Source organism: Falco punctatus (assembly GCF_963210335.1).
Source record: "Falco punctatus genome assembly, chromosome: 12".
In the NCBI taxonomy this organism is placed as follows: domain Eukaryota; kingdom Metazoa; phylum Chordata; class Aves; order Falconiformes; family Falconidae; genus Falco; species Falco punctatus.
The window spans coordinates 13,124,144-13,152,076 of NC_137592.1; the positions used below are offsets into that span (position 1 = coordinate 13,124,144).

At 42.0% G+C, this 27,933-nt stretch overlaps 1 protein-coding gene across 3 annotated transcripts; it reads right to left on the minus strand.

The window, feature by feature from the left end:
* Positions 1 to 109: 109 nt before the first annotated feature.
* ZNF318 (zinc finger protein 318) lies at positions 110 to 27,854 on the minus strand. 3 transcript variants are annotated; one of them, XR_013931397.1, is made up of 11 exons: positions 27,234 to 27,854; positions 22,004 to 22,149; positions 16,449 to 17,082; positions 13,957 to 15,381; positions 10,869 to 10,968; positions 9,824 to 10,110; positions 6,735 to 6,938; positions 6,157 to 6,256; positions 5,018 to 5,136; positions 470 to 4,574; positions 110 to 353 (listed from the first exon to the last, which is right to left on the minus strand). XR_013931397.1 is itself a non-coding variant. In XM_080408149.1 (10 exons), the coding sequence occupies exons 1-10, from the start codon at positions 27,594 to 27,596 to the stop codon at positions 1,155 to 1,157; spliced, it is 6,798 nt and encodes a 2,265-aa protein (XP_080264275.1). In that variant the 5' UTR covers positions 27,597 to 27,854; the 3' UTR covers positions 110 to 1,154. The 3 variants fall into 3 exon arrangements, 2 of the variants coding, with proteins under 2 accessions (XP_080264275.1, XP_080264276.1); XM_080408149.1 differs by having other exon boundaries at positions 110 to 4,574; XM_080408150.1 differs by lacking the exon at positions 27,234 to 27,854 and adding an exon at positions 18,621 to 18,724 and having other exon boundaries at positions 110 to 4,574; positions 22,004 to 22,122.
* Between the last annotated feature and the right edge of the window lie 79 nt (positions 27,855 to 27,933).

The window sequence follows — 27,933 nt, forward strand, 5'->3', positions numbered from 1 at the left end:
GAATATGCTCATTGTCTACAGTTTCTCAAATTTATCAGCTACTACAGGAGTTCAAAACTGATTGAAATAAAACATTTTCCTTACGGAAAAAAAAAAATCAAGAAGAAAGTCTTGTTGAACATCGTAAGTTTATTTTTTAAACAATTTACAAATAAAAATGTTATATTTATCCAAGCAAACACATTTAATACTTTAGTCTTTAACAAGCTATACAAATGAGAACCATCACACTAGAGCTTTTGATAGGTCAAGGACCATTCAGGGTAGGCATGCATGTGTCTGTATCACATGAAGCGAGTCCAATTCCTGACACCAGGGTTCTGATCTTCTGCTTCTTCAGAGCTGGTCAGCTGCTAAATGATTTAACACAAATAGTTACTGGATCACAATACAATGAAAGAAAGCCCATTTCAAATCATGTAAGTGACCTCAATATGTCTGGTCCAGGTGTCAGGCCACAGAGCCTTACCGATTAGTCTTCTTCTCCAAAAGCCAGTCGGACAGATTTTCTCGCCTTGCTTAGTGATGTGGCATCCATACATGTGCTTATACAATACAATGAAACAGCTTAAGTACAGGTGTAATACAACAGTAATTACAAATCACAGAGACAGATAAACAAACAAACAAAATCAACTCTAATCACATTCTTGCATTTCAAACAATGAAAGTAAACAAAACCATGCATTACAGTTTAAAGAAATTTTCAGTTTTAGCTCTTCCGCAAGTCTCCATTTCCTCAAGTTCTATATTGCTGTTCTTGAGCTTGTCCCAGTGGCTGGGCTACTCATGGTGCTACTGACACAAACAGGGTGAGCTGGAAATAATCCAAGAATGGTCAAAGAATAAAAGCCCCCAAAATAAACAACAAAGACGCACGCATTATAAATGAGAGACTCCATTTTAATAGCAGAGTGTAGAAAAGAAATTGGCAAAAAAATTCACATGAAAAAACATTTTACACGATTAATTATGTACAGAATAAAGTATGTGTCTGGTTTCAGATGATGTAAGTTTCACTTTAGTCAAGGCCTACCACAGGATGCAAAATACACCCAAAACCCTCAACTGGAACAAAAAAAAAAAAACAAACAAAAAGCCTATACATAATCCCAGCTCTGGCTCCTCAAATATTGGGACTGGCTGGGTTCACTTCAACCCACTGGGCTTTCTGCTAAGCTTTCAGCGATTCCTGAATTTGTTGTAGCTTCCAAACTACTGTCAGCAGTTTCTGTTTGCTCAGTCTTCTTGCTCTGGATGGTGCATGCTCCCTTGCCTCCTGAGCCACCCTCCTTTCCCTGTATTTCATTGAGCCCAGGAAGGAAAGTTTCCATGCACCCAGAAGCCTGACTTTCTGTGCTGCCTCCGTCACAACTCAGTGACAGCATTTCAACAGCACCACCTTTGCTCTGCTCCACTTGCAGAAGGATCTCAGACACGGGAGAAATGCCCTGCATTTCTAGAACTGGCATGACCACTTCTGTAGTGTCACTATTTGAGGGCTGAAATCCAAGCTGCGTCGTAGCCGTTCGAGAAATCCGCGTGCAAAATTTATCTTCCCGACTACCAGAAGTTAATGCAGCAAAATCAGTAATCTCTGCTTCCTCCACTGTTTTTCCAATGCCCAGCTTCTTAAGTTTACTGGACTCCAGCTGCATGGATGCAACAGTTCCTAGTTTTGAGACTTCTTCTGTATTCTCATTTAAAAGTTCTGCTGTAAGGATGCTGAAGCATTCATGTTTCACCTTACTGTCTCCTGAACTGAAATCAGTGCTTTTGAACCCGAGCTCTGCTTTGTGGGTGGGAGTCTCACTGTGTTTCACATCTTCTGATGTTGAAGGAACTTTCTTGTTATCCATACAAATATTTGCAGAGAGACTTTCAGATTGCTCAGTGTTCAAGCCTGAGTGAGTGGTATTCAGATGAAAGTTATTGGCTGCAGAGGTTCTTACGACCTCATGCTTTGTTTCTGGGGAAGGGACAGCTGCTTCTGAGAGATGCTCCCTATGGAAGTCTGCTGATAAAACAGCTACTGACTCTTGGACAAGATCGGAGCGAGCCCTTGAAAAGCCTCCAGTCCCTACTTCTTTTGCTTCTCTCTTGATAAAAACATTATCTAATGTTGCATCAGATCCAGTGTGTCCTAATGACTTTTTTTCAACTTCAACTACTAATTCTACACTGGATCTGAGTTCAACAATGTTTGCAGTGCAGGCATTGACTAACCATGCAACTTCCTGCCTTTGGGTTTGGTTTTCTAATACTGCATGGCCTTTTTCTGGAGCTTCTAATATGCTACTTCTAGCTTCTGTGTTGGTGAGACACGTGTCTGGCCATACCTCTGTCAATTCTGAAGCACTAACTTCATTAGAACCAGTCTTTATTTCTACATTTGGAGTATTTGATAGATCCCAACCACTTTCAGAACAAGAATGGGCTGTGATGACCTGGCTTTCTCCATTACTAGTTCTGGAAGTGTCCCCAGAACTTCTTGTCAATTCTGAAATCTTATTCTGGGTTTCTGAAATATGGGGAACTTCACCAAGGACTCCTGGTTGAGACAGTTCCAAAGCTACGTTTTTCAGTTTTAAATCTTTTAAGGAGGCATCAATAGAATTCTCCTCCGTCATTCCTGCTACTAAAGCTTTTTCTTTTGAACTGTTTTGAGAATCACAGATCAAGTCTGGACTACCAGTTTCTGACTGAGTTCTACACTTATCACTTAAGTTTTCCTCTACCGAATGGGAATTTCCCAAATGTTTAATTTCATTCTGTGTTTCAGGTAATAAAGTCTTTGGGTGTAAGCTAAGCTCAGGCTTTACTGCTTTTACTTCCCAGTCTTTCATCTCTGTACCTTTCTCCAAGGTACCGGTAACATTTGTGTTAGTAATCACAGTTATATTTGCATCTTCCTGTCCAGCTTCCTCTTGGACCTCACTTTTCTGTAGATCACAGAATTCCTGACTGCCTACCCGCTCTCTACCTCCTATATCCACAAGTTCAATTTCTGCAGGTATCTGGATACCAGAAGCAGTTTTTGTTTCTGGCAGTTCTGTGACCGACATTTCTGACACTTCCAGTAGCTGAGGCTGAAGTGGTTTCTTGTTCATTTCAGCCTGATTCTCACCAAGAACCCAACTCCCTGTTACCTGATTATTACCCTGTGAGGAATCTTCTTTCAATTTAGTCCAAATACCTGTTGAAAGAGAAGTCTGAAATTTTTGACCTATTTCTTTCTGAATACCATTTTCAATGTCAGGGCTCATCTCAGTATGAAGTATGAAAGTCTCCTGAATATCAGTTTTCTCCAGTTCTGAGCTTCTTTCAGCTGAGTGGATGTGGCTAAGTTCAGTAGCTACATTTTGAGAATCCTCTTTCAAGGAGGATGAGCTGTTATTCATTCTAGGATTTGCAGATAAGTCTGCAGGTTTTGTTAGGGTAGAGTTTTCTCCATTTGGAAGTGCAGAACATGCAAGCTTGCTGTCAGCCGAACCCTTTCCACCACTACTGTAGAAAATATCATAGAGATCTTTAGCATTGGCTGTGGCCAAGCAAGAGTTTCGTTTCTCTACCTTTTTTGCCTGTTCACTGAAAGCAGTTGAAGGTGGTGGTGGTGGAGGGGGTCTCACAGGCATTGCCAGCATTGTCTGTTCACTTTCAGACACACCTGGAGCTACTTCATCTGCAGGGATGACAGCTGCCTGCTGGACTGCTGGTGGAGGAGGGGGTGGAGGTGGTATATCAGAAGTCTGAGAAGACTCACTTTTCTCTGCTCCTTTCAAATCTTCCTCTGCCCCTTTTAATATTACCTCTTCTCCTCCAAAAGCTTTTGAGATGATATCCGGAGGCAGAAGAAGATCTGCATTCGTTTCTTTTACCACAGGCAGTGGTTTGGTGGTAGCACCAGAGGATTTTATGGATAAAAAGGTGTTCAAAGGTGCTGGTTTGCTAACTGTTGCAGTAGTAGACTTCCTGAAAATCATTGTGGGGACTGGGAGATTGGGTAGAATTTTTGCTGGTGTTGATGTGGAAACAACTGGTGTCCATGGGCTAGTGTGCGGAATAACAGTTTTCCCAGACAGTTTGATTTCAATGGGCTTGACATGTGGTTTCCCAGACTGACACTTGTTCTCCTCTTTGTTTCCTTCTGTACTCTCTTCCTTTGCAATAGCTCCTCCTGGGGTTTTATCCTCTCTCTCAGTCTTTTTCCAGCTGAATTTCCCAAAGGAAGTCTGGCTTGGTGATTCCTTTTTAGATTCTTCTTTCTTTTCTTCTTTTTTCTCCTCCTTCTTCTCTTCCTTCTTCAGCTTAAGCTTGATACCCATTTTTCGCCCAGAAGAGTCTATTTTGCTTTGAGTTTCACTAGTCCCTTCTCCAAGCTCTGGTATGCTCTTTGTTTCCTCTTTCTTTATTATTTTTGGTTTCTTCTCATCCTTCTCTTCTTTCTGTTTCTCAACTAGTTTCCGTTTCAGTTCACTCTGCCGCCTGCGCTCCGTTTCCAGAACTACAGCCAAACCAGCTTGACGGTCTAGATTTCTCCTCTCTTCATAAAGTGGGTTTTCATCTATGTATTTCTGTGGAAATAAATGACCCAATTTTAGTCACTGTTTCCACAAAAAATAAACAAATTCTGCTCTGTAACAGTTTTGACCTGTTCATTAAGTGCCATCCTAACACTAAGAGAGCAGAGAACTACTTCCTGCCAAGAAACTGAGATGCTACAAACTCCTCATTCTGTAATTTAATGTGAATTGAGTGATGGCTTGCACCAGTGCTATCACTTTACAGAAAAGTTTGAAAATCAACACTGGGACTTAAACACTGTTTTAACCTCATGCAGATGAAAGATTAATCTCTATGTAGTGGGAAGTTTTGCTTATTGAGTTCCACAGAATGTAGTGAAGATAACCACATACATATACTCCAAGGAGTCAAATGTCATTCTTCAGGAAAGGAAGACAGAACAAAGAGAAGCTAACACAAGGAATGACTCACTCCTGGTACACCAGTTACCAACCTTATATTTCTCATTGTGGGGATGACTTTTCACATGCTGCTCTGCTGAGATTTGATCTCCAAAAAATTCATGACAGAGCTGGCAATAATATCCAGTGATGGGAATGAGAAACTCAGAGCCTGAAAAGGCCAAAGAAAATGATCAGAGAAACAAATCTTAATAAATACCAAGCTCTTAACAGAGCCAGATAAATATATCAAAGAACAACAGCAAAACCTCCAGCAATGTTCCTTTTGGAACAGTTAATGCTGCTCTCCTTATGCTTACAGTATGGGAACAACCGCTACCAGAAACAAATATGTGAAGAGATGAAGCTTGATTACTGTGATTCAAAAAATTTAGTGTCCTCCATCATATTAAGGCTACTCTCTATTCAAGTAGGTTAATGTTTCCTACAGTCTTAATTTATTTTCCATCTTTGTGGTATAGTCTACTCAAATACTGAACACCTGGTTTATAAAAAGAACACAAGTATTTTCATTGAAGTTAGCATGACTTGCATCCTTGTGCCTACAGAAACAGCTGCAGTTATCTAACACACTGCAGATTCTCCTTTAGTATGCACTACTGGAAGTATGCAACAGATTAATAAATTGAGACTGATCACTGGCAGGACTACTTAGACATTCAGATTTTAAATCTTGTATTAATTTTCAAATCACTCACAGCCCCTTCCATAAGACTTTCTCAGATTCTCTGTATCCACTCTACCAAGTACACATCAGTGATTTCTCAGGGACATCTCTACTAAAAAATTATTGAATTGAAGAGTCTGTTGCAAGACGGTGTGGAGTACTGCACAAGATATGCCCAAACGCAGCAAAAGCTCTTGCGGTCATGTCCGGAATTCTAGTAAGCTAGCAAAAATCACTTCAGAACTACACCGGAGAAAGAAAAAGTCACCTGGTATTCAAAATAAAAAAATAAACTCTAAAAAGAAGAGAAGGAACCATGCTATGTTTTCCTACACTCTTGCTTCATGACCAGGAAACTAAATAATTTGCCTTTCATCTAACAATACAGTATCTATATGTACTTCTATAACATGGTTAAATTTTTAAAATTCCTTCCTCTGAGCAACTGGAACCTGCTGGAGGGCAAAGGGAGATGATACCCAAGTTAAAAAAAACCTAACATACCTTTGGCAGGAACAGTTATCTTATCGATGCGTTTTATGGAGTCTTGTTTGGTCTCACTCTGGGTCTTCGAAGCCCAAGGTCTGTTGTAAGGATCCAGGGTCTATTTGCACAGTGACAGAGGTATACAGGCTCATATATTACACCAGCAAGGCAAGTACACTTGTCTGTTTCCTTTTTAACATCCTCTCAGAACATTGAACATTAAAATCAACGTGCAAATAATTATAGGACCTATGTTTTCCTCTCTTTCCCCTCCCATTTTGCAATTTATAATGAGAAAATAACCTGTGAAAAGGGTAAAATGTGAATGATAGCAAAGAACAAGAAAAATAAGAAACACAAATATCAAATGCTAGTTCCTGAGCGAACTGAACAGAGGCCCCATTTACACTGGTCGGAACACACTGGTAGTTGTACAAACTGCTCAAGTCCAACATTAGGGAAAAAGAATTTGGTAAGCAACTTCTTGGGTTCATTATTACTTCAGGTTCTCTTGTAAAATGTTCTGTGATGTATGTTTTAGTGTTAATATTTATAGCAATATGAAATGCACTTAGTGAAGGAAGCCTGCAACATACCTGTCTGTGTTTCTTATTATGCATGTGTGTGAAAAAGTCAAACATGGTCCCGCAGATGGTATTGCAGTCTTTGCACCAGTGGTTCCCTGCATCATAATATTCATAAATATTGGCCAACTGGAAAGGATGTTTGGAGGACTGTGAAGAGGATTCTGCTGGCTTCGGGCTTCTACCTCTGGATTTTTCATTAGCAGTTTTTGATTCCTAAATTAAACAAAAGGAAACACTTCTCTAAGACAAAGCAGGGCAGACATAATGCTCTATAACTCAGAACCTGCCTCTAGCAGAAGCCACACACACCAAAAAAAAAAAAATATATCACCTGCTTTTCAGCGCCCAGGCTAATTCCACTGTTTCAGAGAGCTGGTATTGCCGACTAAGACGCTGCGTGGCCGCAGTGAAGCGCTTCCAATAAGGCTCCCAGATGTAATGGCTGGATGGTTGTAGATAATCAAGGAACCAAATGAACAAATTCCCTATGGCATGCACCCTTCCCACTTTATGGTTTCATATAAAGATCTGAATAGTTCCAGTTTACCATGCTAGCCAAATAATGCCCACAAGACCTAAAATGGCTCCTCTAGAATCATTTAAAAGTTACTGTAAAAGTAGCTTGGATGAAAGCAGAATGAAAAAGGAAGTAAGAATTAGTTGACTAAAAGTAATTTAACTCAATCAGCTTTATCAGATTATTTGAGAGTTCCTGAATGCTCCAGAAGACTCGTTGCTTAGCAATAATAGAAACATGGTGTTTTGTTAATTACCTAAGTATATCAGGTGAAGCATCCTGTCATTTAAGCATGTAATATTTGCACGTACATTGATTTGTACAGAAAGACGCCATACAGTGATACACAGACATTTCAGGACTCTACCCAAATTTAATACTAAACACTGCAGAGTAGTAAACCAAACAATCTCTGAAATAGATCATGAGGCTGGCTAATTTAGCTTATGATAATACTAGATGTTTTTTGAGGTTTGAGTTACATTTTCAATAGCTGAATGTCCATTGTGTTATCATTTCTAATCTGCATGGCAGTCTGGAAAGAAAAGCATGTTAACTTAGCAGACCGGAGTTGGTTGCATTAATTTCCAAGTTATTCACTATCAATGTTGAATAAATTTACTTAAGCAGATTCAAAATTGTTAAATAACATCTGCCTTACTTGAAATTTCTTTTGACAAACAAGGATAGATTCTCTCTTGTTAACACCACCCCACAAAACATACACTTGTAAATCAAACAATGCAGAGACACCCAGGCCCCTATGCACCCCACAGATAGCCATATCCCAATACAATCTAGTTCTTGGTAGCCAAGTAGGAAGTGACCCAGTGAATATTTGCATATATTCTGTCTGCAAGAACACAGCAAAACTGACATTTTCTTAAACAATGAAAAGATCAACTTACGATCTGCAGGAAGCGCGTGAAACAAGGTTCACGATGTCTAAGAAGTGTCATTGTTCATGTTATTTACAGACATCCACCCACCCAATACCATCTCAATGAGTACTTTAAAAAGACAATGCTTCTCATATAGATAGGTGACAGCTAAGAACCCCAGTTTGTGCTTAACCCCAGCTCAAAGATGCTTTTATAATTTGCTGCTATTTAGAGCCCAGAAGGGGACGATCTGTCTGTTTAGTACAAGGCCAGTTTCACCTACAACACACAGACATGTTCAGCAGCAAGGGACAGCAAGGTAGCTTGCAAATAAGCAGAAAGGCATACATTTTTGCCGTTACATTGGCAGAGTCAACCGATCTCAGTGTCAAAAGGCCTGTACCATCTTTCTTTTCATTAAAAAAAGCCAACAATCAGAATTACAAGGTGAATCTTAAGAGACTAAAGGCAGCGTCCTATGTGCCTACAGATATCTGAAAACATTAAAATGTTCCTGGCTAGAACTCAGCATTTCCCATGCTAAAATAAGGAACTATGAAAAGGGGATCAAGTCATTATGGGTTCAGACAATACAAACAATGGAAGTTAAAATAATGAAAAATATATTCATATATGCCATATCTCGAGAAAAGGAAGCAATACAACTTAATGCAATGTAAGATTTAACGGACATTGTTGCCTGCTTTAGTTTTACGATGTACTAACTAAAGCAAATGATTTGTAAAAGTAAGTGGATACTAAACATCAGTAATGTTTTGAAAAACAACAAAAACAAAACACAAAAGCAAGCCTTAAAATGAAAGACATCTGATGATTTCTCTGAACCAGACCAGGATGAAGCATAAGGAGAAGTTTACAGGATACACAGATTTGAGTGACCTTGTAGAAATACCTCTTACCTTACTACATTTTCCTCTCAAAAAATATACAGTAACGTCTACACAAAAAACATCTACCATCTCCCATCAGCTATTTCTGTTATGTACCAGAATAAACATCTGAAAAGCAGGATAATTATCTCCTGATACCTGCATAACCTTTCAGATGTTACTATCATACACTACTTCTAAAGTGAAAACTATCTTCTAGAATGTGATAAGCCTGTTTTGATATACCCAGTGCTCAGTAGCACAGACCATGTTAGAGAGACCATACTGATGCATACTGACATTTCTTGAGAGAGAATACATAGTATGTACATAATAATCATGTTAAGATGACAATCATATATAAGTCTTGTGATTTGTTAATACTATCACACAGTGAGAAGATCAACATGCTCCAAACTTGCAGAGAGCTGCTACAAACAGGCCTTGCCAAATGTTTGGCAAATGCCAATGTTGACAGGCCAAGCCAAAATGTTGTAGAGTAAAAATGTCTGTCCTCCTGGTATTGAGACCAAAGAGCTCGAAACACTCATGATACCGCTCAATCCAACCAACACCTCAGCAGAACCAAGATCAAAACCAGTTAAGTGGTACTGAACTGCACAAACCCTGAGGGAAATTATAAACACTGATGCATTGACTCTCACCTGAATGTATCATCAAAACCAGCACATGAGATGTGATAACAAATGACATCAAATGATCCTCTAGTAAATGCTGGGAGCGGCTGTCTCCCCAATGCCCTCTTCTCTCAGTGGGAAAATCATTAGCACACAAACCAGAAGACTTTACCTTGTTGGAGGAAGATGTTTTCTCCAGACCTTTTGCATTTTCTGACTTGCTGTTCTTTTCCAAGGAATCTTTGGTTTCCACAGATGGTTTTCGCGGTTTTTCAAATATGTTAATCCCCAGGATTTGTGCTACTTTGTCAAGCTCAGACTGCTTCTTGTCAGCGGCATCAGATTCTTTATGCAGCTCTGAAATCTCCTTCATAATATTCTCTTGTAGTCTGTTCACCTCAACCAACAAGGGGTCTTTGTGTCCATCCTTCTCACGACGTTTTTTCCTCAACATCTCTCCTGAGCCAATCAAGGAAACAGAAGAGATGGAAATGCAACAGGAAAATTATCTTAAGATCTGTACAACTATTCCAGCAACAAGTAGAATACTAATCAAAATATTACAAATCTTGACTAGGAAGTTATAAAGATGGAAATGACTGACAGGTACAGCATCACTAAATCTGCACAACCCACCTCTATAAGGGTTGCCTTAACATACCGCCCTAACAGAGGCACTGTAATCCTCAAGAAAGGGAATCAGTTTAATAACCTCTATTTTCCTGCGTGACCAAATAAGCAAAAGTTTATCAATACATTCTAACCTGAAAGTATAATTTTCCAAAAGTGAGAGAAATTAATATTGACTTGGACCAAAAAAAAAATCTAAAAATAATAAAAGTTAGCTCTGTCTAGAGAGGACTTCTTGTTCAAATAAGATTCAGGAAAAACTGAAAGGCACAATGACATGTCTTCAGTTACTATTTCTCACTTCTAAAGAAGCACTAAAATGCATAAAGTGCGATTCATTTAACTTACCAAGCTGCCAAAGATGCAAGAGCAACTGTTTGCTTCAGGGTAACAGCCAAATTCTAATATAATTAATTTTAATATAGTAATTAGGTCACAGCTTTCTCAAGAGTTCTGCATTGCCTGGAGTATGAAAATATTAAACTACAGACTATTATCCTTTTGGTTTTCAATTCTCCTAGAAGGTACTAGGACTTGTGACACATCCCAGTGGGGGAAAAAAATAGGGGGTGGGGGATGCATTGTACCTTGCTGTTTACGAAGCCTGTCCAGTTCAGTCTTGAGATAGTAAAGTTTCTTCTGCCGTGCTTCTCGCTCATTCTTCAGTTTTTCTCTCTCTTCTATCACCTGAAAAGGTTGCGAGAGGACTGGATTTTCTCCTCTTCCCAACACAAGTTAATCAGTCTTACAAGAATAACAGCAAGACTTCGCTTTGCCAGTCACAGAACACTGCTTATTATTCTCAAAATGTTCTTGAGTATTTTAACACAACAAATACACCTCTTCCTCTGCATGTGCAGATAACTGTATCATGTGCTCACACTTCAACCCTATATGAAGGCATTTTTTTTTTTCTTTTGGCCAGTGTATTCCCCAGAACCGCTTTGTTTATGGGCCGTTTCCCAAGGCACTTAGGCTCAGCTGACTGTCTTCTACAGGGGTAAGCGAGACCAATGCTAAATGGCTCTTCAAAACTCATGCTGTAACTCTAAAGTTAGCATGTTCCATCAGTGACAAAAGACTTCAAGCCCTTCACCTCACCTCCTGCTTTGACTCTGGCCAATTTTAGCTGTTATTTAGGCTTCTGCTTCAATCTGATAGTAACTGTATCACTAAAAATAACTTTCAGGTGTAACTGTCTGACATTATACACCTGGATTAAGTTTGTTTCTTGCTCAATAAGGTACACTGTGGCATGACGAGCTCACAAATCCACTTTTCATGGGTTTTCACTGATTCTCACAGAAGGAAACCAGGCGATATGCTAAAATGAAACCTGAAAAGTTCTTTCCATTTCCTTCTCAGCTTCATTTTTCAAGAGACAAATCCCAATTTTACTTACCTTCACAATGCTCTTAAAGCTTACTACCAACTCCTCCCTTGAACAAACAACTGACCCAAGGCCTTGCCTTCCCTAGAGAATCACTACTACTACGGCAAAGTAAATGTTGGCAGGATTCCTCGACCCTGCCTGGACTAAGCCCTGACAGGAGTTCCACCAACACAGACCATGTCTTAAGTGCCACAAATCTTTGGTGTTTTTTTAATCACCAAATCACCATTCTCTCATTCTGGGTTTTCTGCCAGCATAGGGGCATCAAATGGAAGATGCAAGATTTTATACTCCAAGTCATCCCAGCAAAAAAAGAGTGGACTAAGACTGAACCAAAGACACCTGTATTGCAGACAAAGCCCTAGAACTTCGGCCAAGATGCACAGGTGAGCTACCAGGGTATGTCATGGCAGGAGAAAACCACCCACCTCCAGCCAACAGAGCTCTTCCAGAAGTGCCAAGTTTCATTAACAACAAAATTTCAGCTGTGTCAGATGAAGTAAATTATTATTCCTGCAAGCAGTGGAAGCTCACTTGTCTGTTGATGTAGCACTTTATGCAAGCAATCTGAAAATTTAAAGTGACTTCTTTTGAGCTTCTCTTGGAGTCAGTGGTCCATCTTTCCACAGCCTGATTTGTTCTGAAGAACGTGATGTAACTAAGCAGGCAAAAAGCTTCCAGCCTCTACCATGTGCTGCCTTTCTACTTGCAGATCTACCAACACAATGCACCATTAGCACAGCTACACTGAAAGAATGTCTTTAATGCAGATATGCATATGTAGATGAAAAATTAGATATGAGCCAGCAATGTGTGCTTGCAGCTCGGAAAGCAAATTGTATCCTGGGCTGCACAAAAAACATGGCCAGTAGGTTGAGGGAGGCGATTCTCTGCCTCTACTTTTTTCTCATGAGACCCCACCTGGAGTACTGCCTCCAGCTCTGGGGCCCCCAGCAGAAGAAAGACACGGACTTCTCGGGGTCATGAAAATTATTAGGGGGCTAGGACACTTCTCCTTTGAAGAAAAGCTGAAAGAGTTGGGGTTGCTCAGCCTGGAGAAGAGAAGGCTCTGGGGAGACCTTATCGCAGTCTTTCAATATATAAAGGCTGCTTATAAGAAAGATGGAGAGAGACTTTTTACCAAGGCCTGTACCAACAAGACAAAGGGCAACAAGGGTTAAACTAAATGAGGGTAGATTCAAATTAGACACAAGTAAGAAATTTTTTATGAGGGTGGTGAGCCACTGGAACATGCTGCTGAGAGAAACTGAGGATGCCCCACCCCTGGCAGTGTTCACAGCCAGGTTGGATGGGGCTCTGAGCAACCTGGTCTGGTGAACAATGTCCCTGCCCAGGGCAGGGGGGTTGGAACTAGATTACCTTTAAAGGTCCCTTCCACCCCAAATCATTCTATGGTTCTATGCTTTTATTTTAACAACAAAGATAGAATGGACACCAGTTTGAAAACCCAAGCAACTTTCAGGAATTTTCCAGTCCTCTGACAGTTACATAACTACAGTTTCCTATTTTGAAACACGTTCTTCCCCACTACTCTCTAATTATCATAGAAACCAAAGTAACTGGAAGAGGAAAACATTTAACACCCCACAACCAAAACTGGTGTCAGATGCACCAAATAAAGAACAGTTTCCCTAAAGTTCTTCTGATTCTGTGATTCTTATAAGAGATAATACAAATGTAGAGGGAAAATAGCACGCAACTGTCAATCATGACATCCTTTAGCATGTACTTAATAATGTTTAATGTATGTATAACCACGGTATCACTGTACCATGTACTGTGTTCAGATGGAGCCTCCCGTGTTTCAGTTTGTGCCCATTGCCTCTTGTCCTGCCACTGGACATCACTGAAAAAGGCCCAGCTCCACCTTTTTTATACCAATTCCTTCAGTTATTTCTGTATTTAGGTATCTCCAAGTATTTCAATATCTAGAGCTCAGCAGAATAAAGCCAAGCTGTGGCCACCATGTGTTTTTTCTGTAAAATTTTGGCTGGCCCCACAAACTTCAACATTGTGCTTGATTTCATCTGTTCAGCCATAATCTAGGGGCATACAGCTTTGGGGGATTTTAAACACGCTTTTTACAATTGTCACAGAGTAATACAAATGCCCAGGCACCTTTAAAAAAAGCAAATGTAGTCCAACTGCTTTTAAACTGGAGCCACTCAGGAAAAAAAGGCAGCACACCTGGAGAGGAAAAGCTTCTACCCCAGCAATCAAGCAGTCCAACATAATTTGATATATCAGAACAGATAACATACCTTCTGCTTCTGAGCTGCTCGATTTTTTTCATCCGACATCTTCTCTGTGGTATTTTTGAAAGGGTTTGAAGACAGACGAAGGGGCACTTTGGAATGAGCAGGAGTGGTAGGGACATGAACAAGCACAGAACCATCTCTTTTTAAATCAGGGACATCCTTTCCCATAGACACTGTCTCAATCACCCGGAGGTTGGGACGCGTGGGGTTCGCTGACATGGCCATAGTAAGAAGACCATGAGCTTCTGGCAGTGTAGGATTAGGCTGCTGGGCTGTGGGGTACATGGTCCAGCCAGGGGCTGCATATGCCATATAGTGCCCATATGCATCATACCCTGGAGGAGCCATTGTGGGAGGTGGATAGTTTTGGGGCATTTGAGTGGCAGTAAACTGGGAATAGTTGGGAATTTGGTATTGGGAAACAGAAGTAGGTGTAGGTGGCAAACTAGCAGGAGCTGGTGGAACTGAGGGAATGAGAGACACAGAAGGAAGGGGCTGTTCTGGTGCACATGGAGGTATATCCTGTCCCACCGGCTTGCTCTTAGTATATTCTGATTTCTGAAGAGAGGATGCATCTTTAGACTGCTGGAAAGAGACCGGAGGTGATGCTGAGCGCTGCTGGCCTGACTCTGGAGATCGGGTGTCGCTCCGACTGCGACGCAAGTCCCAAGGGTCCAGTCTGCGAGGATCTGAAGAGCGACGATCAGGAGAACGAGTTGCCAACTTTTTGCCATGAAGGCGTTCCTGGGTACGAACAGCCAGTTTTCCAATTTCAGCAACACCAATGTCAAGCCCAATGGTTTTGAGTAAGTCATGGATCTTCGCATACTCAGCATTAGGCTCTTCTAACGGATCCAGCTTGACAGCTGGAGCAGGAGAAGGAGGTGGGCTCACTTTCTGGCTTATTATCTCGTTGCCACAACTCACTGGGGGCTTCTGAATGGTGAGAGATTCAGTTTTGGTGTCTTCATCCTCATCGCCATAAAGAAATTTCTCTTCATCCTCAATGTCAGGGAAACTGCGCCGCCTCTTCTCCTGAGCACTGACAGAATCAGCCATCATGCCCAGAATTCGGGAGAAACCGCTGCCATCCTGACTGGCCCTCTCATGAGGCAGCAGGAAGTCAGTATGGCGATCAGCAGGCTCTGACTTGGGTTCTACCTTTTCCTTGTGACTTAAGAAGCTTCCAAACTTCTCTTCAAATGTGAAAGCATCTTTGGGAGCCCCAGAAAGTGGGCTCCACTCATATAAACCGTCACGCAACTCCTTGTTTGCGGACTCCACAACAGAGTCTTTGTTAAACCGTTTGAGAAAGTTCTCCACTTCAGAGGCAAAAGGAGCTGTGTCGTTGCTCTGGGGCAAAGATGAATGACTAGAAAGAAGAGGAAGATCCTTGCTGGGAGCTGGACTGCTTGAAAAGCCCTCAGGCTGAAAGAAAGAGAAGTTAATATTTACTACAGCACCTTCTGAGGTGACTGTGCACCTCACAGAACAAACAAAGGAACGTGTTAATTTCTCCTTGAGTTCACAGCTGAAGAAAAGAGTTAGAAAAGACACCAAGTTGAAAAAGAACACAGAAGATTACAAAACAAATTGCCTAATGATTCTGGAACCTCATGTCCAGCAATGAGGGCTGATCTCAAAAACACACAAAATCACAATTATATTTCATCAACTTTCTGCAAACGTAAAACCTGAAACTCCGTAACATAATTTTGGCTACACTTTGTGTTTAATCACAGACAACTGCACTGGGGTTATTCCCAGTCACTTCTTCAGAGACGCATCACTAATGCCATGTTAAATAGCATTTCCAATAATAGGTATAGAATGGGATCCTCAGTATTGGAGCACCTCCTGAGATAAACATGTCTCTGTCAAACCAACACTGATCAGTACTACAGACAGATCAAAAGTGATGCACTAAAACATGAGAAAAGTCAATTTTCACAGTGGTTGCAACTGCTTATCTTTCCATTGCTCTGATTTTGAGACTCAATTGGTAGTATAGCTTCAGTATAAATTAAGTAGGGTTGATCACAGCCTACAGCCCCAAGGGAAAAAAATACGGAAACTTGAAGATGTCTTCAGCCAGAGGTACTGAGGATGCACTAGGCAGTTCTCTCAGTCTATGAAAAGAGGCACAGTGACAGGCAGAAAGCGTCAATCAATGTCCTGACTGCCTGTGGTACAAAAAGGGTCAGCTTTTCTATAAAAGCTGGCCCAGATCTCAGCATCCTGGGCTGAATTTCAACAAGGGCATTTTATTCTGCCTCAGATTTTATAAATATATATGATTCTTGATTAAATGCCTTCACCACTTAAAGTTCCTAATGCAATCCTGACTTTTATAGGCCTGCAAAAAGATACCTGTTCTCTCAAAGACAGGAAAAGGCGAAGATTTGGCTTTTCTATTTCAGAAATCAAACTAACATTCTGTATCATGAAGTGACTGGTTTGGAAAATAGAAACATATAGACAAACAGAGATCAAACCTGAACAGGAGACTCTACTTCCATCTCCACTCGTTTCTTCAGAATAGATTTTTTGGGCATGGATGGGATTTCCTCAGGCCTGTAAGTATACCGAGGCTCAGAAGTCTGTAGTGTGTTAGTCAAGCCAGGGATCACATAACCACTGCCCGAAACATCATGATTCAAGTTTCTACTACGCTCCTCTTCTTCTCTTTTCCTCCTTGCACGGTCAAGCTCTCGGAATTCTTCATTCAGGTATGATGGGCTCGGGCTTCTACTGTGGCTGCGGCTTCGTCTGCGGTAGTTTCGTGTTCCTGATGAGAAACCCTGATGCTCTCCACTCACACCATGCATCTTCTCATCCTTTTCGTACCGTGGACGCTTTATTTCTCGTCCCCTCTCTTCTGGCCTCGAGGGGTAGGAGGATTTCCTGAGTTTGTCACCATCTCTGTCAGATCCACGAGGCAGCTCTTCTCGACGACCATAATGCAGACTATAATCTGAACGATGAAGGAAAACATCTCGGTTGCGGTAGTCTTCGTCATGTCTCATGATGAAGGGACTTGAAGGTTGATCTTCATGCAACGGGTATCTCTCAAGGCCTCGAGGACATGAGAGGCCTCTGGTGAATATTGGACCATCAGCCATATCATCCCTGTGTAGAAGAAGTGTAGAATAAACGTAAGTACTTGAGTCAGAGTAAACGAAGTCTTACTCCTACTCAAGAGTAAGAAATTCCCAAACCAGTTTCAGAATAACATCTCCGTCACTAAACAGAAGCAACATTTTATGTATTTAAAGGGCAGGGGAGAAAGGGAGACTTATTTTTAATGGTACTATACATCCCTCCTAGGAAGTCACCTGCAAACAGAGCGACGTGAACAATTCAATTCATACTTCAGAAGGAGAGCCTTGAAAAATTGATAGGATGGATTTATTTCTGTGAAGGAGAAAGACTACACGTGTTTTTTTTAAAAAAAATTACTATCATATTTCAGACCACAATCCCTTTCCTCACCTCTCCTAGCAAGATGCCAAGGTCACATTTCATATTAATTATTCAAGGCATAATTCAGTCTCACACTGGCAAATGCAACCAGATCCTCTTTTTATCTTCAGCTGTGGAGATGGACCACAAATTCTAGCAACATTTTTTGTTGCAACAGATCTGTAGACAGGACTGACGCTAATCACATTAACTGCTATACCCAAAACGCAGCAGTTTTTTATGATGCCTATGAACCAGGGATAGTAAATGTAATAGTATCATTTCTTTATGCCAGCCCCTGCACTATTACACACAATGGATGTGCAACTGGCACACCACCAAAATAACAAACTGGATCTCTTGGAGTATCTTCTTCTGGATTGATTCTTACACACACCTCCAATTAGGAGTACTGTTGTAACTAAGGCCTTTTTCCCCACCCCTAAAAAAATTTCTGGGACTGCTCTTTAGATCAGGCAGAAATAAACCAAACCACTTTAACATTACCAGCTGCTGTTTCTACTCAGAGGTATTTAAAAAATCTAGCAAGATCCCCCCAGAACGGGAAGAAAAATGCTCCTCAAGTGAAATCAATGGGACAGAAAACCTAGAGAAATGTCCCTCCTGAGCGACCAAGACATTGACTTGAAATAAACTATGTATGATTGCCTGAATCCTCAAAAATCATCTCCTCCCTACTCAGAAAAGTCCCTCCATAAATCTGAGAAGGGGCAAATAAAGTCATACCATATAACATCTTCAGAAAAATTTGCAGATAAATTACAGCCCCAGTTTTTAAAGTCACCAGACTGAAGAATGACAGACATAATAGACAAGGTCTTTTTCTTCAGTATTTTCATAGTTTCCACCTGCATATTTAAGAACAAAACCAACACAAAACTTCACTTTATCTCTAACCTGCATCACTGCAAGGCATATCATGTTATTAGATGCTTTATCAGTCCAACACATCTTAAAAGGCAAATATGGCACGTACCAGTACCCACAGCATTAGGTGGTACCTTTCCAGTTTCTAGCAAACTACACACATCCACCCCCTCCAAAAGCACAAAAATATCTACAAAGTATCTAAATTAAATTTCATACATGAATGTTGCTGTTCACAGCCTACATAAATGTATGTCTATCCCCAGTGTCACCTTTTCCAAGAGCCTGCTAAACCTATACAAGCTGCAAGAACATACCTGGTGAAGTAACAGATGTATTTCACCATACACTTCAGCTGATTTTTGTGCAAATAATTTGCATGCATGCTTGCCAGGTGTCACCTACAATTCAAATGCTCTGACTGCAGTGACAAAGCAGAAGGAATATTTAATCATACTTCAGAAGGAAAGGAACAGCAAATCTACTATATTTACAAGTAAAAAGATGTTCCAAATACACTCTGAACAGCCAAGATGCAAATTTAAAACCCAAAGATTAAATATAGGTGTGAGGAAAAGGATTACTTGCCTTACAGAAACTGTGATACTTTGTAATATGTTTTGTGTAAATATAGTCCAACAGAGAAATGTCCCTCTTAACAGGTTTGGGTGCTTTCAGCCAGCATCATCCACTACAGCCTATTGCATCCCTGAGAGAAGATAACAAGGTGGTACCACCGTGACCACCCCAATACCTTCATCAACACAGAATCCACAAATTACTGGAACGTGCAGTTTCAGAGCAGGAGAACAGACACAGACTACATGGACATGATTCCTCAGAGAACTACAACTAGTGTTAAAGTAAGCTTTATTTTTTAACATATATATTCACATACATAGAAACAGAAATAAATAATTGTGTTCTGCTGTCAGCAACCAACAGGACTCCACCTTAACACACAGCCTTTGAATAGCAAGTCAGATGAGCCGTTCATACTCAAGCCAACTGTCACTCTTGGTATTATGCCAAAAAAAATGCTATTTCAGAGCACAGCTTAGCACAGACCAAGTCTCTGCAGTGATATGGTCTAATCTTTTGGATTAACCTCAGATGAAAGAATCGGTGGGATGCTCTGTAGAGCTTATGCCACCTCAGACAGTAGTAGAATATCTTGAAAATACTGACAGAGCAGAAGATGGAACACAGGGAGAGGGGTAAGATATATTCTTCAATTTGATAGACTGAGATTCTGGAAAACAAAACAATACTGACCAGTTGAAGTAGAAGACTAAAGCTGCTTAGGTGACCTTGAAGTCATAGGCCAGCAGCATTCAGTACGCTTACTTAAGACATGTGCAGGAGGCCAGCTGCCCTAAGAACTTGGGGCAAGTTCTTACAGATGTTTTAGGATGGACCTGCACCTGGACATACACCCTGAGAAAAACTCCTGGAGCATCCTGAAAATCCACGGCTGCAGGAGAACCCAAAAGCATCCCTGATTTCCATCCTCTGGTATTTTATTTCCTTTATAGGCTAATGAACCTCTCTGCCATCCCAAGGCCCTGGAAATGACAGAGAATAATTTGTAAAACTGATTGCTTGAAAACCCTGAGCAGTTAGCAAAAATAGCCGAGAATAACTAAATTCAGAATTATTTTCTCTAATTACTTCAAAATTTGAAGAGACATCTTCAGAAAACACTATATTTTTTAGATTTTTTTTTATAAATGAGAATGAGAACGTACCACATGCCAAATAAAAACGTGATATGCCCAGTATTAAACAAGTGATGACTCACAATAAGGGCTACTTTAAAGCCCTATCACTTTAAACTGACAGATACAAAGCCAGTGTCCTAGTAGCAGGGCAGCCCCTCAGAGTGGGAAAAAAAAAAAAATGACGAAAAAATACACAATCAATGATATCCTTAACCAAACACAAATATCTTAAAAACAACGAAAAATGGCTAAACAGTAAAGAAATTTGGAAGTCATAGCAGTACGTAGAAGATGTAGGAATAGCTAAGGGATGACCAGGACATACTTTAAAGCTTCTGGACAGTGGGCACCACTCAGTCAAGTGCAGCCAGCACAAATAGAGTGGACAAAAAAGAAAAAAAGAAAAAAAAAAGTAAATGTAACCACATGGAGTTCTTGCATACCTACGCTATAAATATATGGGAAGCCACTTAAAACCCGATGTCTACACAGTCTCACTTTCTCTTACTCTCATTCTGATTCATCTGTCACTTTTATACCTTCTCAGGAGTCTATTCTGACCTTTTTGTTTTACATCTATGGGTCCTGTAACAGAGATAAAAGTGAAAGTTCTTTGTAATTTTCACTCTTATGTTTAAAATAAACTCCGCTGTACCTTATGTTACTTCTAACCACGCACCATAACCACAAAACAGGTTAAATATAAAACCTCACTGGAGAAAGGAAGCAAGGAGACGCACCCATACCCCTGCCCCACATATTCTTCATTTGCCAGAGCAGTGCCAGTTTACACACCATTTCCTGCTCCTTCCAGCCACTGTACTCTCCCCGGGCACACGCACTCATTTCATTCAGAAGAATGCAGACTGCACAGGGCATTTACAAATCAAATACTGATCCCAGGAGAACTGAGGCAGAGGTGTACAAGTGACAGTACTGAAAACTAAACTCATTTAGTTTTCTGCACCTGCTGAAACTTAACCTTACATTTGAAAAAGACAGGAAATTCACTTATTTTTCTCACTTCCCTCTTTTTCTCTCTCTTTTTTTCTTTCTTCTTCTTTTTTTTTAAAAAAACTTGAGGATATTTGCATCAAAAATGGAAGTTAGAGTACTTTTTTTGTACTGGACGCTTATCCCTGACCTGAAACTGCAACCACATGCTCTGAGGCACGAATTATGCCATCTTTAACTTCACAATTCAAGACATAAAAAACTTTTATTGCACACAGCCTTCTAATTTCACTTCTTTTGCCAGATTATACCTGTTGAAGGCAAAGATTTCTGAACAACATCTACTAATACTTATACTTCACTGTTCACAGCAGTATTTTTAACATAAGTCTTTACTAATTATGTTTCTCTCTTGACTCCCATCAAGGGACCCTAAGAATTCTAACACTTATTTTATCACATATGAGACTGACTGACTGATTCACTTCTCTTCTGCAGGGTTTTTAAAGTCAAAAAAATACATTTTTTTTGACTGACACTAGAGGCTTTATTCTGGACTATACTAAGAAATATGGAAAGTAGATTACTCCCAATAAATGAGGAAGTTGAAGCTTTATGCTACGCACAAACCACCTTCCTTGCAGTCAGGACTAGACAGGTTCATAAGAAACAGAAGAAAGTGGCTGAAGCTGTGAAATGTCAAATGAAGCAGCTCCCTCTTGCAATATACTCCAGGCACTTTTAGTTTATATGGGTTTTAGAAGCAGCTGACAAAAATCAGAGAAGAAATATCTGTTTAGAGTTACTATGAACCCAGGCAGTGACTTTTGTTCAGGAATCCCCTGCACCACAACTTGCTGGAGGCTGGGGGAGTATTCCAGGGAAGCATCACTACACGCTTGCCCTCTTACCCTCATTCCCTAAGCATTCACTGGGCTAATTAGATGTTTGGTGTTCCCCAGTACAGCCATTCCCATGTTCTTACTGTTTCACACACTTGAATCCCCATCTGCGGAGGACCATACCTGTCACTCAGGTTATCAATTGGTGAGCCCAGTCTATCAGGCAGCCTCCTTCGCTCTGGTGTGCCAATGCAATACCGGTCATTACCAACAGTAATCCGCAAACTCTGTTCCACTGAAGACTCAGAGCGGAGACTCGGTGAACGTCTCTGTAAATTAAAGAAAGAGTGCAAGCCCATCAATCAGGGAATTTTAATCTCAGCTACAGAAAGGCAAGTGACTCTGCTCTGCTTAACATGTGAGACTTGGGGTGGATGGATCAACTAAAACATCAAACTAGAAGAACAATTGTTCCAAATATTTCAGTTGTCTCCAGTTACTAAAGAAAGGGAAGGCTACTGACTGCATTTTATTTCTCATCCCGGCTGCTAGTAACATGCTCTATATTTACATTATCTAGAAGGGAAATTTTTCAACTCAAAAATACATTTCATAAAGCACCATTTTAGAAGGTGGAAAAACAGAGTGAAGTTCAAGAAGTCCCAGATTTGCCGCTGTCTTCCTTTCTTTGTAGAGGAGAAGCAGCTAAACAAACATTGCACATAAAACAGTGCCAGGAATTTCTTAATAAAAGTGTCTGGATTTCTGGCCCTTTCCAACTTTAATAACAACATGAACTAAAGTATAAACCAGTGTAAACAACGATTTTTCTAGCAGTGATTTTTTTTAACAGTTTTCCTCACCTGATGCTGCTTTCAGCAAATAAGCACAAAATAATACTTGAAATGCCAGTGACTACAGAAACATTTTCTACAGTAGAATTCCCATTATTGTTATTTATTATTGGTAGAGCTAAACCAGAGCTATGTAATGTTGCCTTTGAAAAAACTACAGCAGAGAAGGCCTGAGCTAACTGCCTCTGCACAGACCTTCCTTTGGACGCATAGTCAATACAGAAAATGTCATTACTGGTAAGTTATGCTTAACTAGTTACACCTCACATCATTCTGGAATATGGCACTAGAACACAGGAACGATCAAAGTAAGGGAGGTTCCATAGGAACAGATGAAACTACCTGAAGACAGAGATACTTGCTTTTTTAAACCAGAAACAGATGAGACTACCTGAAGACACAGATACTTGTTTTGCTTTTTTAAACCAACATGGTTTAGATTCTGCTCAACAGGAAGCAACAAACCAGCTTCAGTTCTGCCACACCAGTCATTCACTGCATGTTGCTTTCACCACTGAAAACTGCAGTAGCAAGCAGCAGGTGTACTATGTTGTCTGCATCCACCCTGAGAAGATGCAGCAGAAACAGCTCAGTCTTCCAAGTGACCGAAAGAACAACATAATCTTCAACAGGAAGCAAAAGAATTCCCTCACAATTTTGCATAAACAAAATTATTTGCAGTACAAATCTGCACTAGAATCCACTGTGCACATAACCTTGTGCTAAGGTAACATATTATTAATTTCTGGTTTGCTCCACTAATCTGAATCCCAGCACTTAGCAGAACACTTTTTAATTACTTCCTAAGACCAACAGTGTTATACAGCACAATATGATCCTGCAACAGCCCGGCTGAGATACAATGTGTACAAGGTGCACGTGTCTCACACAAACACACTCGAAGGTTCACTTGTGACCAGTGTAACACTGACTGTTAAGGGCTGCCTCAAGAAGTTATTACCTTGAAGGGCATCTTCTTGCCATCGAGACTGCTGGCAAGTTGGGCACATACAGGACAATCATCTCCAGGAACTGGAGACAGAGAAGTGATGATTATATCTCAGAACAAACTTCTGGGCAAAGGAAAGAAATAGTTTACTTTTGGAAAGTTTGGGATGCTAGGATTGCCATACAGATTGCCCAGAGACAGCAGTTATGGTGGTATGTATTTGAACCTCACAATTTATTTTTTTTTTTTTTTTCAGTTTGAGAAATTCCAGTTTCAATAGCTTTTTCATTTCGAGCACTGAATACCACCAGTAGTCCATTCCCACCTATGCACTGCACTGCATTTTCCTCCCTTCCTGTTCTGGTCCCTGAACTGCAGTTACCATTGCCAAATTACTGCACAGGTTGCATACTAGCTCTTAATTTTTTCTTTCTCTGTTGACCCAACACACTCCATTCCTCTAATTTCAGCCAATTTTCTTACAAAACAGCAAAAAAGCTGAGAGAAACTATAAAAAGAATAAGCATGCAGGTCAGCAGGGACAAGTAAAAGCAGCAACCTTGCAAGAACAAATCAAGTCCACCAAAATCTCTCACTGTACAGCCCTGACCTTCTCTCCTCCATTACATTTTTCAATACTCACCCCAAACCTTTGCTGTCACTCCATGCTCTTCCAATTTCCACAGTTCTCCCCAGCTACTAAAAAACTACCACCACCTGTATCTACAGTGTCCGATACACAGCTCCACCGGCAGTCAGCATCCCAGTTATGCATGAGAAAATGGGCAACAACGCTGACAACCTGGGAACGCGTGCATTCCATCTCCAAACCCACAACCCAAAACCAAAATAACTTCCAGAATCAAGAAAAGGGAAGAAGAAATCTCTAAGGCTGCTCCTTCCATACTCCAATTCATATGAAGGGTAGGGACAATAACTTAGAGCTTGCACTCAAAACTTCTCTGCATTGCAAACCCATGCCCTTACCCCATCTGTGTCTTCATTCCATACCCTACATCTTCCACTCTTACACATATAATCCCCTCTTCCAAGCCTTCCTTCCTTGAGAGCCTTCCTCTTCCTCAGTCTTGTGTCTGAATTCATCTCCTCCCAGTGACAGCTCCAAAATGCCACTTTATTAAAACATCGGTGTAATTATCTACATTTCTACACTTTGTATCCTCAAACTTCTGGAGAGGGGGTCTTAAGTCATATAAATCTGAAAACTTTATTAAAACTTTACGTGACCATGCTGACCCGACATATCTGCTCTCTGCTTAGTTTTGATCAAACTTACTTCCACTGTCTGGAAAACATCAGCATAATCCCAGCTTTTATCTTTTTCTGATGAATGCTAATTTTGCAAACAGTACTTCTAAAAAGTCCAATCAACCTGTATATGCATTTTATACTTTATAACATCACTTTTAAAGAAGTAATGTTGGCCAAACACCTTTTGGTGGACAAAAACTTCCATGGAAAGAATGTGAACATTATATAATCTAACAATTACTTACACTGGGCTTTAACAGATGCAATGGACAGCACAAGGCAAGTTAAAGGCCCCTCTTACTGTGAAAGCTGCTTCCTAGAGAAATGTTTTCCTTAAATGCAGTAATATTCTTGTAGAATAAACAAAAAATCTATTTGCTTCAGCAATTCAGCACTAGCTAACTTGCTAAAGCCTAATTTCTAGGATTAATAATTTTTCAGTCATTCTTCTCTGAAATTAGAATAGGCAAGAAAAGCATCAAGAATCCACAGCAATTTGCTGAGATGACCACTGTAACTTGAGACAGAGGGTGCAAAATAACACTGGAAAAACAGCATTTGTCAAGAATTATGTTTGTGTAAAGGGGGGGTGGGGGAGTGGGTGACTTTTTTTTTTTACCCCTAAAGAGGGAATGGGAAGCTTCCAGTCAAAAACTCCTAGTTCAAATTTCTCCAGGTCAGAACCAACACATTCGGCATTGAAAGTTTCGTCGCAGCTGGCACAGGTTCACAGCCTATCACGGATACAGTGAAATGGCAGACTGGGTGATGGTGAAGTCAGTTTAATAAAGTTCTGCTCTTGTATCGCAGTTTGTCATCCTGTCAGTTGTGATCATCCAACTGTCCATCGAGCCACAACACAAACTGACATGAATCAGATTTAAAATTATCTCCTTTTAAAAAATTGCTTATTTTCAACCTGGGTCTTACCCCAGCAAAGCAATTTGCAGGGCTACCCCACAGACAACTTATAGGACTAAGATAACAGTAAAAATACAGCCTAAAAACAAATGGCCAGAGGCAAGCTTCTAAGCCTGGCTTGGTTTAACTGTCAAATACATTATCTTCCCATACCTTCAGGCAGCTCACTTTTAAATAACAGCACCAATACCACTACCATCACCTGTGATTTCTATGGCTACAGCTCCAAAGAAATACAATAAAACCCTGTACCACCATCAAAAAGGCATCCCCCTTCTCTCTTGGGGTCCCATCGTGACATGAATCATAGCAGACAACGTATTTTTGTTGGCTTGACTTTCAGCCACATCGTTTCCTCAAACCAGCTCACCCTGCAACTTCACAAAGTGTCAGCACATGGGAGGGGGCAGAATATACTGCAGATCAAGTGGAAAAAAAGTGAGCATAGCGATCTTTTTAATTGTACACATGCTGGATTGAGTGACCATAGCCTAAAATATCCCAGCAGGAGAACCTCTTCTTTCAGCACAATACAAATGCAGAGTGAACCCATTACACGCTACAGCTAACAGTTATCAGACAAGACAATCATTGCACGAAGGAGCAACAACAGAAAACCTCAGTGAGCAAATGCCACTCGCACAACAAAAAATAGTACGGCTCTACCCTTTGGTTAGTACGGCAGTCTGCATCCGAGGTATCACTTCAGATGCCAAACCAGAGTTTCACATGCCCAAATCAAATTTTGCCAAGACTGAATGAGAAGACTGGAACACCTTGTGCACAGCTCCAACTACAAAGCAGTGCCTATCACAGAACACCTCTCAAAGATATAAATCTGTAACAGAGTCCCCATTGTATGCCCATGACAGCAGGAAGAACTCAAAGCACTCTTTCAACGTCCTATGAAAAAAGTTATCGCCCCATAAACAATAGCACAAACCAGTGTTAAATGGAGGAAAGCGGCTAGCTACATCCTTTGCCTTAGCAAAAGATAGCATCATCTCTGAGCCTTATCTAAAATGGCTCTAGCCGATAAGAGAGAAATAAAAATGTAACGGAAATTAAAGGAAAAGCGTGACTTCAAATGGAAATCAATGATTTTTATTTTCGTTTCCATTTGGCTCTCTAAGGAACGAGGGGCAACGGCGCTTCTCCCTCCGCGCAGGGAGACCCCGGCGCCGGTGCCATCCTGCGGGACCCCGCTGCCCCCCGCCCGCTGCCCCCGGGGCACAGCCGGGGCCCGCGCTACCGCTGAGGGGGGCCGGTGCCGGGTCAGGCACCCCCGCCAAGCCGCGGGGGTCGGGGCCGCCATCGCTGGTGGCCGCGGAGGCAGCGGGGACCCCCCGCGGCCTGACAGCCCCCGAGGGAGGGGGCAAGCCCAGCACCGAGACCCTCAGCGCACGGCAGTAGTTACCCGGCTGCTGCTGCCATCTCCGTGCTCGCTGCCCCGGCGGCCCCGCGGCCCCCCGGGCCCCGGTCCTCCCGGCGGCGATGGCAACCTTCTGCTGCGGTGCGGCGACGGCGATCGGCGGGACGCACCGCGGTGGCCCGACGGGGAACGGTGGCGGCGCGGCGGGGGACGGGGCGAAGCAGAGCGCGGCGGCGAGGCGGCGGCGGCGGCGCCGGCGGCGGGCGGCGGCGGGGGAGGCCGGCCGCGGCCTGGCCCCGGCCCCGATGTGCCGGAGCGGGAAGCGCGGGACCCCGACGAGCTGCCCTCCTTCAGCCGGTGCGAAGACGAGGACGAGGGGCCGGAGCGGCCGCTGCTGGAGCGGTACATGATGGCGCCGGCGGCCCGGGGGTCGCGGCGGCCTGCGCGGGCGCCCCGGCTCCTCTGACCCGGCCCCCCCCGGGCTGCCCCCCCCCCCAGGCCCCGCGCGTGCGCGCCGCCGGCCGCCCTGCGCGCGCTCCCGAGCCAGGCACCCCGGGCCCGGCGGGCGGGGGGTTGGGGGGGGCGGGGTGAGCCCGGGCCGGGGAGGGCCGGGGGGCGGGGGGCGTTGCTTGGGGACGCCCGTACAAAATGGCGGACGCCGGGCCCCGGTCACGTGTGGCGGGGCGGGCCGCGGCCGCCCTGAGCTCGGCCCGGGGGGGGCGGGGGTGTAGCGAGCGGCGGCTGT

Bases quoted from the DNA above. Each gene is read 5' to 3' on its own strand.
- ZNF318 (XM_080408149.1), bottom strand. From the start codon at position 27,596: ATGTACCGCTCCAGCAGCGGCCGCTCCGGCCCCTCGTCCTCGTCTTCG. The intron at 10,111-10,868 runs GTACAATGCATC...TGATTGGCTCAG, and splicing joins CAGGCTTCGTAAACAGCAAG to GAGAGATGTTGAGGAAAAAA. The intron at 6,939-9,823 runs GTAAAGTCTTCT...TGTTTAATTTAG, and splicing joins AAACATCTTCCTCCAACAAG to GAATCAAAAACTGCTAATGA.